The 13,787-nt window shown below is 48.7% G+C and overlaps 1 protein-coding gene across 8 annotated transcripts in view; it reads right to left on the reverse strand.

Moving 5' to 3' along the window:
• GTF2I (general transcription factor IIi) overlaps positions 1 to 13,787 on the reverse strand; it is a 1,750,178-nt gene that overhangs the window by 1,135,844 nt on the left and 600,547 nt on the right. For all 8 annotated transcript variants that reach the window (XM_078679426.1, XM_078679427.1, XM_078679425.1 and 5 more), the window contains exon 13: positions 13,172 to 13,237. In XM_078679426.1, coding sequence (XP_078535552.1) covers positions 13,172 to 13,237 — 66 coding nt within the window. The remainder of the gene's footprint in view (positions 1 to 13,171; positions 13,238 to 13,787) is intronic.

Raw genomic sequence — 13,787 nt, forward strand, 5'->3', positions numbered from 1 at the left:
ACCACCTTGCCCCAGCTGTCGTGCAGCCAGTTGTGTCAGTTTAGATAGTCAGTCCAGGGGTGGCACAATACATGCTTCAGCCCCTGGGAGACTTCTGGGTGCACCTCAGCCCTGGGTACAGGGACTTGGAGAGGGCCCAGTGCCAATTCAGTACCTGAGTACAATTTGGATAGAGAGAACAGCTAGGCTGTGGGTCTGATTAGCAGGCCCACAGCCAGGGAAAGTCGTAAACCAGTGCAGCAAAAAGCAAAAATCTGGGTGATCATAGGATTGCAGACCCTACTCTCCTACAGTCTAGTTTTGGATCAATAGGATATGGCCAAAACAGTTCTTCCTGGTTGTCTGCTTTCGGTGCTAATTTTTTCGGTTCAGATTGCAGTTTTGATTTGGGCTCTGGAGCCGTAGGAGAGGTCTTGTGCGCCTTTGTCTTCGATGTCAGTGTAGAGTCCTAAATCTTCTTCGGATCCGAAGGTTTTTGGTGTTTGTTTGGTTCCGAGGCCTAATGGTCTTTCGGTGCCGAAGATTTCAACACCAAGGCCTTTTTGGGTGTCACGGGAATAGGATGTGTCCCTGATTTCAGTACCGTCGGTGTTTTATGGGCACCAAGATGCGGCTTGCTCGGTCCAGAGCTGCCGGAAGGCTTTTCTTTTGTATTCAGAGCCGGGCCCGGAGGTGGGTCTTCTGAAATTCGTTCGGTCTCAACCAAGGCCTTCGGGCGAAGTTTTGACCGGAGCCTTTTGTTTTTCGGATGGGGCAGGGGCATGGACGTTTGTACTCACTCATTGACCTGGAGTAATGTGGTCATCGGAGTCAGCTTCAAAGATGATCGAGCTCTTCCGAATCCTCTGCCTCTAGAACATCTGGACCTTCATCGAAAATGTGGTCCAGCCAGTTGAGCCATAACGTGTCTAGCCCAGTAAGAAACGCGTTACTTACCTGTAACAGCAGTTATCCAGTATTGGTGTCTTTCATAGATTCACATGCCTGAATCATTCCCCGTCGTCGAGACGGGAGCCTCCGGTACATAGAAAAGTAATGTCCTATAGACATACATAGAGAAAAATAGACCTAAGGGCCTCACCTTAGTAGCCTATCCTTGTCCTTATGTAAAAAGGACCAAACTCTTAGAGCCAGCCAATCAGCTATCACCTCCCTCTAGAACCTTCCTGACAGGAGCCTCAGTCTCTCAGATTTTCGTACGCACCAAGCTAGGTAGGCGTAATATAGTTAGAGAGAACGTGAGTCCTTCCAGGGGAGGCGGGAGGGTTGCATGTGAATCTATGAAAGACAACAATACTGGATAACTGCTGTTACAGGTAAGTAACGCGTTTCTTATCCAGTATTAGGGGTGTCTTTCATAGATTCATATGCCTGAATCAGAGTAGTCAGCAATATATGATGCACATTTTCGATGTAATCATGCTATATATACAGTTTAGATAATACATCCATTATCCTGTAACCTTGAAACATTAGCATACATCAATATATCAAAACAGTAAGAAATGTGCATACCAGGATGGCGGGATGTTGGAAGGCTCACCTCACTGGAATAGATGTCGAAGCACCGCCTGGCCCACTGCTGCATCCTGCATTAGCTCAGCATCCAGGCAGTAGTGTCTGGAGAATGTGTGCGGTGACTTCCACGTCGCCGCTCTACATACGTCCAAAATCGGCACTCCAGCGAACAGCACTGCTGACGTGGACATTGCTCTGGTAGAATGCGCTTGAACATGAGCACCCAAAGGCCGTCCGGCCCTGTCATGGCAGAATGTTATCGCTGAGGATATCCACCTGGAGATGCTCCGTTTCGTTAGAGGCATACCCATCCTTGGCCTACTGTAAGCCACAAATAGTTGTGATGACCTACGGAAACTCTTTGTCTTGTCTATGTAAAATTTTATACACCTTTTGAGGTCCAAGGAGTGTAGCGTTCTTTCTGCAGCGGTGGTAGGGTTTGCAAAGAAGGAACGTAGAACCACCGGTTCATTAAGGTGATAGTCTGAAGGTACTTTCGGTATGAACTTGGGATTTGTCCTCAGCACCACCCTATCCTGCTTGAACTGCATGAAGGGTTCCTGAATGGATAGAGCCTGTAGCTCGCTGACTCTCCTGGCAGATGTTAGAGCGAGCAGCAGAGCCGTCTTCCATGAGATGTACTTGATGGATGCTCGATGAAGGGGCTCAAAAGGATGCTTCATGAGTTGGGAGAGGACTAAATTGAGGTGCCATGTCGGTGGAATCCTTCTAGGTCTTGGGAAGGATCTATACAGTCCCTTCAGGAACTGCTTGATAAGTCTGTTGGACCAAAGAGAAGGTCCCTTGTAAGTCCTGGTGAATCGTGAAATGGCTGCCAAATGCACTTTTATAGATGTGTGCGCCAATCCTGACTGTGCCAAGTGCAGTAGATATGGCAATATCTGTTCGGGTGTGATATGGAGTGGTCTCAGGCCTTTCTCTGAACACCATATGCAGAATTGTTTCCATTTTAGCGAGTAAGTCCTGTTGGTACTGTCCGCTCTCACTTTTGCCAGCACCTCCCTGCATTCCGGCGGGATGTTTAGATGACAGAACTCTCTGTGCTCAGGAGCCATGCCGATAACTTGAGCGATTGCAGGTTCAGGTGTTGCACCTGCCCATTGGACATTGTCAGCAGGTTCGGGTGCTGCTTCAGACGAATCGGTGTCCTGATGGAGAGGCGATGAAGATCCGAGAACCAGTGCTGCCTCGGCCAGAACGGGGCAATTAGGATCAGGGTACAAGGCTCCGCCTTCATCTTCCTGAGAACCCTGGGAATCATCGGAAATGGCGGAAAAGCGTACGCAAATACGCTGAACCAACCGATGGAAAGCGCATTCCCGGGTGACCCTGGTTGGGGACGCCAGCTTGCGTAGTTTGGGCATTTGGCGTTCTCCTTGGTGGCAAACAGGTCGATTCCTGGAACTCCCCATTCTGAGAATATGTGATCCAGCGTATTCTCGTCGAGTTCCCATTCGTGGGAGAGTGATTTCTGTCTGTTGAGGGCGTCCGCAATGGTGTTGTCCTTGCCCGGGACATAGTCCGCCTTGAGCGTGATCCCATGGAGTACAAGCCAGTTCCAGACCTTTTGCGATTCGCGTGAAAGAGTGAGCGAACGCGTTCCTCCCCGCTTGTTGAGATAGTGCATCGTCGTGGTGTTGTCCGTCCTGACGAGCACCTGGGAGTTCTGGATACGTGGTAGAAAGGCTTGCAGTGCCAGATACACAGCCCTCAGTTCTAGAAGATTTATATGGAGTTGCCCCTCCTGATTTGACCATTTGCCGCTTATTTGGAGGTCCTGGAGAACAGCTCCCCAGCCTTCCAGGGATGCATCCGTGGTGATAACCAGAGGTGCTGCTGGAAGGAGGAATGGCAGTCCTATAGACAGATTCTTGTGAGTTTTCCACAATTCCAGGCTCTTGGACATTTGTGGTGTTATCTTCACTATGTCTTCGAAAGAACTTGTACTCTGTGTCCATTGGTTTGTGAGGGCTTCTTGCAATGGGCGCATCCTGAGTCTGCAGTGCGGGATGAGAAGTATACAAGAAGACATCATTCCTAGGAGTGATTTGTAAGTTCGAACTCTTAGTGACTTCCTTGATGCCACAGCCGTGGCCAGGGATATTATCTTGTTTTTCCTTTCCTCTGAAGGAAATGCTATTGCGCGTTCTGTGTTCAAGATCGCCCCAAGGAAGGTGATGGTCCTTGTTGGGGTCATGCAGGATTTCTCGTGGTTGAGAGTCAATCCTAGCTGCTGAAAGAGATTGGTGCAGGCGTTGGAGGATTCGGTCGCGCCTGCAGCTGAAGGTGCTTTTACCAGCCAGTCGTCGAGGTAGGGGAAGACCTGGTGACCCATTTGGCGCAGAAAAGCTGCAACCGGTGAAAGGCACTTGGTGAAAATCCGCAGAGCGGATTTGAGGCCAAACGGTAGGACCTTGAATTGGTAGTGGTGTCCCGCCACCTCGAACCTTAGGAATTTTCTGTGCCCCTTGAGCATCGGGATGTGGTAGTAGGCATCCTGGAGATCCAAAGATGTCATAAAATCTCCTTTTTCCAGTATGCCTAGAATTTCTAGGATCGTCACCATCCTGAACGACTGACTCTTCAGGAAAGAGTTGAGAGCCCTGTGGTCTAGTATGGGCCTCCACTTTTTCTCCTTCTTGCGTATAAGAAAGAAGCGGGAATAGAATCCCCTTCCTCTTTGAGACGATGGAACTCTCTCGATTGCTCCTTTCTTCAGCATCGCAGATATTTCCTGGAGAAGCAGTCGTAGATGTTTGTGCGGAAGCCTGCGTGGAGGTGTTGCAGGTGGGATGGTGGTAAATTCCAGGGAATGGCCGAATCTTATTAACTGGAGTACCCACCGATCTGTGGTGATGAGATGCCAATTGTTTAGGAAATGGGACAATTTTCCTCCAATCTTTAATGAGGGATATAGTTGCTGGACTGGCTGGAGTAATTGGTCACTGGCGTCCGCCAGTGCCCCTCCTCTGGGTTTTGCCCTTGAAGGTTGACCTCCCATAAGAAGTCTGACGACCTTGTTGCTGCTTCTGTTGGTACTGGGATTTATTTTGATAGGAATACGAGGACCTATTTTGATAGGATCCCCTGTAGGAGGACTGGCCCCTGTATTTCTTACCTCGAAAGGACTGGTTCCTTGCCTGCAAAGTACCAAGTGCTCTAGCAGTATCAGTGTCTTTTTTGATTGTTTTGAGCGCTTCGTCAATTTTTTCCCCGAAAAGGTGTTTGCCGTCGAAGGGCATGTCCAGCACTTTCGTCTGCACCTCTTGTCTGAATGATGTTGCCTTAAGCCATCCCTGACGGCGCAGGACTGCTGCCCCAGCTAGTTGTCGAAAGCCCGTCATGGCTGCATCTATGGCACAATCAATGATCTCAGCTGCCGAGGTTTGACCCTCCGTAAGCAGTGCCTTGACCTCCTCCTGAACCGTATCTGGCAGTTCCGCTATATATGGGACTATATCTTCCCAAAGCTGGCGGTTATAACGCCCCAACAGGGCTATGGAGTTGGCCACCTTGATGGTCATGGCCGATGTCGTAGTAAACCTTTTACAGATTGTGTCCAGCTTCCTACCTTCCTTGTCCGGTGGGGCTGACAGAGGAGAGGAAGGATTGCGAGAATTCTTTTGGGCCGCCTGGGTTACAACCGAATCTGGTTTCGGGTGCCCATTAAGGCAAGCTGCCGCTGTGGTTGGAGCCTTATATTTTTTATCCAGGCGTGGAACCACCGCAGGTACAGAGGCCGGCGTCATCATCAGTTTCTTTCCCTGGTCCCAGAGAAAGTCTATGATTGGGATAGACTTTGTTACCTTCTTTGTTTGCTCCTTAAAGTCATATAAGAAGCACTCGGTCTCAGTTGATTCCATCTCCATATGAAATCGCTTCGCTGCTCTTTCCACTATTTTATGGAAACCGCCAATGTCCACTGGCGGTGAATCTGCCTGGCGCGGTTGGGGTGAAGCTGGGGAAGATGCCACATACTCTTCGTCCACTTCGTGATCTGACTGATCCTCCTGGACTTCCCCCTCTTCCATTTCCTCAGCCTCCTCATCTGATGATTCTATCACCTGAGGTGGCGCTTTCTCATGGCGGACCTGAGGAACTGGCCGTGACTGTCTTGGGGCTGCCGCTGGTGTATTTGTCGCAGGCGTCGGGCCCCCCGTCTCATTTGCCGGTGTTTCCGGGAAACGCTGTTTGTAGTCCTGGATAAGGTATTTAACCTCTTCGACGCGACCGCGATTCCCCCTCCGGTGCTGGGCCCTAATAAAAACGGGCGTGGTCATGACGGAACGGTTCCGTCATGAGCACAGGTCAACCGTAGCTCATGACTGAACCGTTCCGTCATGAGCGTCGAAGGGGTTAAGGTCATTCACAATGGAAACAGGAAGGCATACCATCGGCGTGACCTCTGTACGGACCTGAGCTCGGAAAGAGTGTTCCTGGTAGATCACCTCATCCTGTTCTTCGTCTGTGCTGACATTTCACGTTAAGGTCTGAAATGGAAGTAGCGTGCTCCAGGAGTTCTTCTTCAGATTCTTCACTCTGGAGAATCTCCGTGGGTCAATGACTTTGTACCTTAATTGGTGACGTTGTTTCTGGTGTAATCTGTTTTCTGGTCAGTTTAACAGACACAGGACCTTTTGCAGGAGCCCCTGCCGTCGTCCCTGGTGTCGTCGACGGTGGTAGGATCCAAGACGACGTTTCTATCAGCCTGGATTTCTTCCACGGCTCAGGAATGACTAATTCCGACGACGATCCCCCCCTTCGACGGTACCCTCGTCGACGGCCTAACCTGCGACGACGGTGCTTCCGTAGACGATACTTTCCTCGTCGACGAGTCCTTCGTCGTCGGCGCCTTCGTCGTCGGCGCCTTCGTCGTCGACGCCTTTGTCGTCAACTCTCCCGTCGACGGTGGATTCTTCATCGACGATGTCGTCGTCGACGGGGCAATCTTCGTCGTCGACGATGTCTTGGACGTCGACGACTGCTTCAACTGAATCGTTGATGGAATAGGTTTACCAGCTGACGACGATGGAGTGGTCGTTGTCGATGAGAAAACCGACGACGCTATCGTCGTCGACACAGTCGTCGTCACTGTGGAGACGGAAACTGGTGTCACAATTATTTTTTGCGTCGAGGATGTCGCAAGCTTACTGGACGACTGCGTAGGCTTCTTAAAAGCCTGAGAGTCCTTTTCAGACACTGAAGATTTTGTCGATCTTGCCTCTGAAGATTTCTTTTGTACCTTCATAGGAGGAGTGTCTGAGGGGCCAGGGGACCCCACCCATGGCCTCTTCAGGGAGACTTCTGAGGTCATTGAAAAGCTTCCCTCTGAGGAAACCCCATCTTCCTTGTTTTTAAGCCTGTCCAGCCAGATGAGCAGGCGACCTTCTCTGTCCCTCAAGGTCTTGTTAGGGAAAGACCTACATATCTTACAGTCTTTAGGTATGTGGTCAGGATAAAGGCAATATAAGCATAGGACATGCTTGTCTTGCACATGTAGCCTTTTCTTCCCACATGAAGAGCAGGCCCTGAAAAGGGCTTTCTTCTGGGATTCAGACATGCCAGAAATTTTGAAGAAATAAATCACTTACTCCAATGATAAGAGGTTTGAAGTAATCCTGTCCAAGATGTTTGGAGAAAGAACTCACTTTTAAAAGTGAAGAAGTTGGTTTTGAAGAGATCCTGAGGAGAACTCAGGTTGGAGACTCCCTAGCACAACGTGCGGTAGAAAACCTGAGAGACTGAGGCTCCTGTCAGGAAGGTTCTAGAGGGAGGTGATAGCTGATTGGCTGGCTCTAAGAGTTTGGTCCTTGTGAGAAGTTGGCCTGATATGCAGTGCTCACTATTCTAGTGATCACTATGTATCAGTCCAAACAACCCTTATTGATGATTGGTTGTAAGTCAACCTTATAGACCAGCTATCCTAGTAGCATGGATACGAGCAGTCTAAGGCTAAGACTCTAGAGGGCGTGTTAAGCCAGCTGTTTTACCATCACATTACCCCTTGAACACCCAGTGAAAGGACACCACACAAGTGTTATGAAAATAAACAATGTATTTATTAGAATCACAACAACCCTGTACTCTTTATGAGGACAGGGTGCTAAGCACACAACAAAACTCTTATGAAAATACTTAAGTTAGCACGTTATACACAAATGCCCGAGGGGCACGAAAAACCATATATTCTAAAAGTGGAATGCGAATTACTAGCAGGTAAGTAACAGTACTAATAGGCTTTGGAATCGCTAGGACTTGACTAGGGAATCGTTAGATTACTTCTAGGAGACCTAGGGGACTCGGGTGCAGAGTGTGCACTCACGCGAGATGCGGGACAAAGTCTATGGAGGCTAGTAAAGGCAAAGTTAGTGTTCACGGGCGAACCCGACCTGGTAGGGAGAAAACGACAGTGGATCCGGACCCTTAGATAGTGAGGCTATGCTGGGACACCGAAGTGCCGAAGTTACCTAGCCCAGGGGCTGCAGCTGCATAGGTCTGAAAAGACGTCGGGGATCTCGTTGCCGGACCAGGAGCCTGGAAGAAGGAAGTTGCTGGCAGGCGACCAGTGAAGGAAAGTTCGATGGATCCAAGCCTGGATCAAGGAAGAAGGAAACCTGAAAGCAGAGGGGACCAAGTTCTTGAATCACTAGCCAGTGATTAAGTGGGCACCAGGATGGCACCGGCGAAGTCACCACAGTCAGGTGAGTGGGCGCTGCTGGGCTCTGCAGTCTCTCGGACCAGGAGGCGTTGTCGGCGACCAGGATGGAGGTGCGAGCTGTCCCACGAAGGTTCTTGCTGGCGACGTCGCTGGACCCAGGATTGGGCAACAAGTCTTGGCAAATGCAAGGCCCACGCGGTGGACCTAAAATGGCGTCTCAGCCGGACCAGGAGGGTCCAGGGTACTTCTCCGATGGAGGGAAGCAAGGGCCAGTCTGGAGCAACCAGACCAGCAGCAGTGTTGTCGTCGGGCGTCGTTCGGAAGGCCACAAGCCAGCGGGCTAGTAGCCAAACAACGCGGTGAGCAGCTGAAAGCAGAAGGGCCCCACGCCGATCGTGGAGATGCTGGGGGGGGCTGCTCTTCGGTGCTGGAGCTGCTCAGGGTGGGGGCTTCTCGGACCCCAAAGCACTCACCAGGAAATTACTCGGTGGGCTTGCTGTGCAGAAGTCGTGCAGTCTGGAAGATGGCCGGTCCCTCGAGGTCTCGTCACACCCACGAATCTCAGCGTGACTGATGATGTAGGTAGAGGTCAGAGGTGCCAGGGAAGCCGGTTCTCGTCGAGCTGGGCAGTCTTGATGCGGAGGAGAGACTAGCAGCAGACCGCAGTGTTCTTAAGATGGTGCCTGCGGATGCAGGGTGACTACTCCTTAGTCACAAGGGAGAAATCTTAGGAAGAAGTCTTGAGTTCCTTTCGTGGAAAGTAGTTTCAGGATTCAAAGATGATCTGATTTTGAAGGGGGCCAGTCCCTACCTTTATCTGGGAAAAGGGGGCTGGCACGCGACTAAGTCCGGCCCTATGGGTGGGACCAGGAGGGGGGTGGTTACACCCACTTCCTTGGCGGGCTTTTCCCCAGCACAGGGTCTGGAGTGTCCCTGGAACTGGTTCAAGCCAGCCTATGCACAGTGAGCACCGGGGTGCCACGTGCAGTCACCTTCCTCTGAAGCCCTGCCTACCTACAATACACAAAATCCTGTCTGGGACGGTGCTGGCACCGCCCCTGGCAGGAAACCCTTTGTCCTTATCTCCTGCTCTGGGAGGACTCCCAGCAGCAGGAGGTCAGACTTGTGTCTCGGTGGCAGCATCCATTTTGTGGATGCTAAGGCTCTGTCTGACTTTAACCGGGGTTAGGGGTTACATGCATGTCGTGTCCCTCTAGAAGGGTGGAATGCTAACCCCGTCGCCAGAATTGGCGAGGGGTTAGTATTCCAAGTCGTATGACACCTTACTCGACATGTTTTGATAAAGCGATACCAGAGTTGGCATTTAACCGCGAGGATTATAATGCACTTAAGAGTATATGGTATGCGATATCATGGAAACGGCTAAGGGATAGATCCCGAAAGCCGCAGACAGGCTCAGCTCATGCCAGAGCACCATCTCACACGATTCCAAGCACTCTGCCTTCAGGATTGTTAAGGCCTGCCATAGGAGTGACTGATAGGAGATCTGTGTGTCCATTTTAGGGTTAGATATAGGTATACTATATCTAAAGCAAAGGGTGAGTACACCACCTTGCCCCAGCTATCGTGCAGCCAGTTGTGTCAGATTTGGATGGCCAGCCAGGGGTGGCATAATACATGCTGCAGCCCCTGGTAGGCCCTGGGTACACCTATGCCCTGGGTACCTAAGGTACACTGTACAGGGACTGATAAGGTGACTCAGTATCCAATTTAGATATGTACCTAAGGTACATGGAATCCATTTTACAGAGAGAGCAGTAGGCCTGGGGCCCTGAATAGCAGGGTCCCAGGTCAACTAAGTCAGAAAACCAGCAAAACACCAGGCAAAAAGTTGGGGGCAACCATAGTCAGGGATCTACCTTCCTACAGTCCTTTTTACATAAGGACAAGGATAGGCTACTAAGGTGAGGCCCTTAGGCCTATTTTTCTCTATGTATGTCTATAGGACATTACTTTTCTATGTACCGGAGGCTCCCGTCTCGACGACGGGGAATGATTCAGGCATGTGAATCTATGAAAGACACCCCTAATACTGGATAATCACTGATAGTCTTTTTAGAGTGAAAAGAGGAACAGGTATGGCAATCGCTTTCCTCGTGTTCTGGTGAGAGGCAAAGGTTGCAGACCTTGTGGTGGTCACTGTGTGGAAATTTAGCTCCACACTGGGGGCATTTTTTAAATGGAGTCCTTTCCATGACCCTTAGGGCCGAATGGCGCCGATAGGCCCAGTGGCCCGCGTCAACCGGAATCGAGGATTTTAAGGTTAGCGCGTCAAAGGGCACGCGTACGAAACAACATGGGTTGCGGGTCAAAAAAAGTTGGAAACACGGTACCGAACCGGAGCGCAGCATGTGACATCCGAACCCGATGGAGGAAAAAAACAATCCAAGGATGGAGTCGATGCCCATGCGCACTATCGTCCAAAGTAGGAGACACCTATCTTGTGACTACAATGACTTCTTCCAAGACAACAACAAAGTGCAAACATCCAAGCCCAACACCAGATGGCGATCTATGCCCAAGTATGTATTCTGCGGCTCATATGCCTCCAACTTTGTATTTTGCCTGGAAACTGGATCAGGGTTCCCAAAGCAGTCTACCAGAAGAACAGGAGTCTAGTCCATGTCAGTTGAGAACTCCAGATTACTTCCCTAGTCCTACTTTAACTGATATAACTGAAGAGAAAATAAAGACAGCTGTGCAGTATTTAAGGCCATAGGGCAATAGTTGAGTAGGTCAGATAAGGCAGGCCCAGCTGAGAGCACCTTAATCATGTGTAATCCACTGCCGCGGCTCTAGTACCAGCCTACCTCCTGAGGGTAACCTCGGCTCTGCCCCCTCGCCTCAACCAGTCACTTCTTTCTCCCACTGCCAGCAGAATCTCGCTCATGCACTGCCTTCCCTCCACTCCTCGGAGTCCGCCATACTTAAGGGCATCATAGAGTGGGTAGGGAGAGGACGCATGTGTGTGGTCTTGGGAAGAATTTGTGTGTCTTGTGGCAGCACCAGACCTGCAGAGGGCAGGTTGGGAAGAGCTCTGCGCTTGGAATAGTGAGCGGGATTAAGGAGAGGTTTGGGCTTTCGTTGTAAGGCATGCCTTTCATCCTTCTGAGGTCGATAGACTCAGCACCAATGAGGTGGTAAGAGCTCCTCAAGGTGTAACTGCTAGCTGTACGTTTTTGTTAGTGTCATGAGAATGCATAGCCAGACATACACATGTGAAGTAGAGCTCCAAGAGTCAGTTTGCTCAGGCTCAGTGAGGGGCATGTCAGCCTAGGGTTAGGGGTATGAAGGACTTATAGATTGGCTTGCAGGGATCGCAGAGAAGAGAAGCAGATCAGTATTGTGGAGAACTTGTGGTTAATGGGGGCATCAGCACTGGGCTCCGGAGGACCCAGAGAAGGAACATTAGCACAGTTGGATGGAGTTACAGCTCTGTGAAGAGAGGAAACTCAGTACATGTGTTCTGATGGCTGATTTGCACTCCTACACACTGCCTTTCACGTATGCCAGTTCGTGAAATGCATGGCAAACATATGCCCGCAGTGAAGCTTTGTCAGGTAGAGGTACCTTCTAAGGCCTGGCACATGCGGAGGGTGCCCGCAGAAGCATTTTGGCCAACGGGAGACGGCTTGCAACCTAAACCCCCTATACTTACAATGGTTGAAAGAGGCAACCTGGGGTCAGGAGGTGCAAGAGTCTGGGCCATGCCGCATAAGAGTGGCTACTCAGATTGGGGGAAGTGATCAGAAAGTGCACTCACTGGGTTTGTGTATTTACTTGGTGTATGTCAAACAAGAGTATCCTTACAGTATGCTTTCAACCCTGAAGGCAGACAAATAGTCTAACTGGGGCTGATGCCTAATGGCAATGCCTGCTAAGGAAGGAGTCACTCTACACCCCATGAAACAAAGGACATCTCACAAGAACAACAACTTTCAAAATTCAAGGCCAACTTTAGTATACACCTGGGACCTTGCTACACTCAAATTGGTTATTTGTCCTGTGTGTTGAGAAGATATTGCCTGATTCTGGGTTATTGTCCGATGAGGAGGTGAATGGAGGTTACCGAAAAGAAGGCAGAGAAGCAATTATTGGTGTGTAGCTCACTGCCTCACCAGCTAGTAGGGGTGGGGGGAACAGGGTTTGAAGCCAGCTAAACTCATCTGCTGAAATAGAATACAAAAGGTCCTTGGCTACAGGTTAAGTGCTGAAAGAATTGTGAAAGTCTAAAAATGTACCATAGCATTAAAGAGCTAAGCAAAAGGACTGTTACATGCAAGCTCACAAAGAGCAGAATTCAAACAAGAAAATGTATGGGTGTGGCCTCGTACAAGACTAACCTAAATGCATGGACCACATAAGCATTGTTTTGTAACCAATTACCATAATCATCCAATGATTCTGAGGAAAGGGAAACTGGACCTAAAACTAGTTAACCTGTGTCAGTTCCTGCATCCTAATAAACATACATTTCATAATACAATATGGTGGTGTACACTTAGGCAGCATTAAACCAAACCGAATGCCATTAGGGCAACCAAAATCTCACGCACCAGACACCATAGGTAGCCCACATTATCCTGAAAATTCATGGATTGAAAGTTCGGAGTCAGGAACAAGGAGTAAAGAAAAGGCATTGAAGGCATCAACCCACAAGCATTCGTCAATGATCTAATCGCTATTCACATGAGCGGAGAAATGTGAGCAACTATGAACTTGAATATTATTAGTCTATTTTAGATGGATAAACCTACGTCGAGTTTGTGCTCAACAGTAAAAGGCTTTGTCAGTTTCAGGTTTCAATGTTCCTAATTCCCAACTTTATTTTAGTAGTGGATGCAGAGGGAAAGGAACATAATGATTTCATGAAAAATCTTGTTAGTGGAAAAAGCCCCAATGGAGTGCACTTTTTCTTTTGTTAAGCAGCTAAAAAGAAAATTGAAAACGTACCATATTTTCTTTCAAACAATTCTTCCACTTGCTTTCTCAAATCTGTTATCCTGGCATTCCATTTCTCTATAAGAAAAAGAAAAAGGTTTCCACTCTGTTCAGAGTAAGCTCTAATAAAGCCTAGGCTTACTCAATATGAAAATAAACAGAATGATCACAGATGTATGAAAAGGATCCAAGACCATGGATGGAAATGTAAGAAAGTTAACAAAATCAACCTAATAAACTTTTTGCAATTAGATACATTACGTTCAATTATTAATAATCATAAAAGAACATCACACTTTATAAATCGATAAAGCAAGGACATCAATAGAATAAATATAATAGAAATAAAACCATACATATTAAAACACCAAGGATATCTGTTCAGCCGAATATATCCACACATAATAAATGGTTGCATAATGTCTGTATGAAATAAAGTGCAGGTTTGCATTTTGTCAATTTACATACTTCAAGAACAGACGGTAAAACAACTATGCGTAAAAAAATGTTAACATAGACAAAAGAACGCAAAATGCAACAAAGTTAGAGGGGAGAAATCGTCACATGGACAAGCTAATATGGTAGTTGTAATATATTGCCCCAGGGGAATTAAAGAGACAGCAAATGG

This window comes from Lissotriton helveticus, chromosome 3_1 (assembly GCF_964261635.1).
Source record: "Lissotriton helveticus chromosome 3_1, aLisHel1.1, whole genome shotgun sequence".
NCBI classification, from domain to species: domain Eukaryota; kingdom Metazoa; phylum Chordata; class Amphibia; order Caudata; family Salamandridae; genus Lissotriton; species Lissotriton helveticus.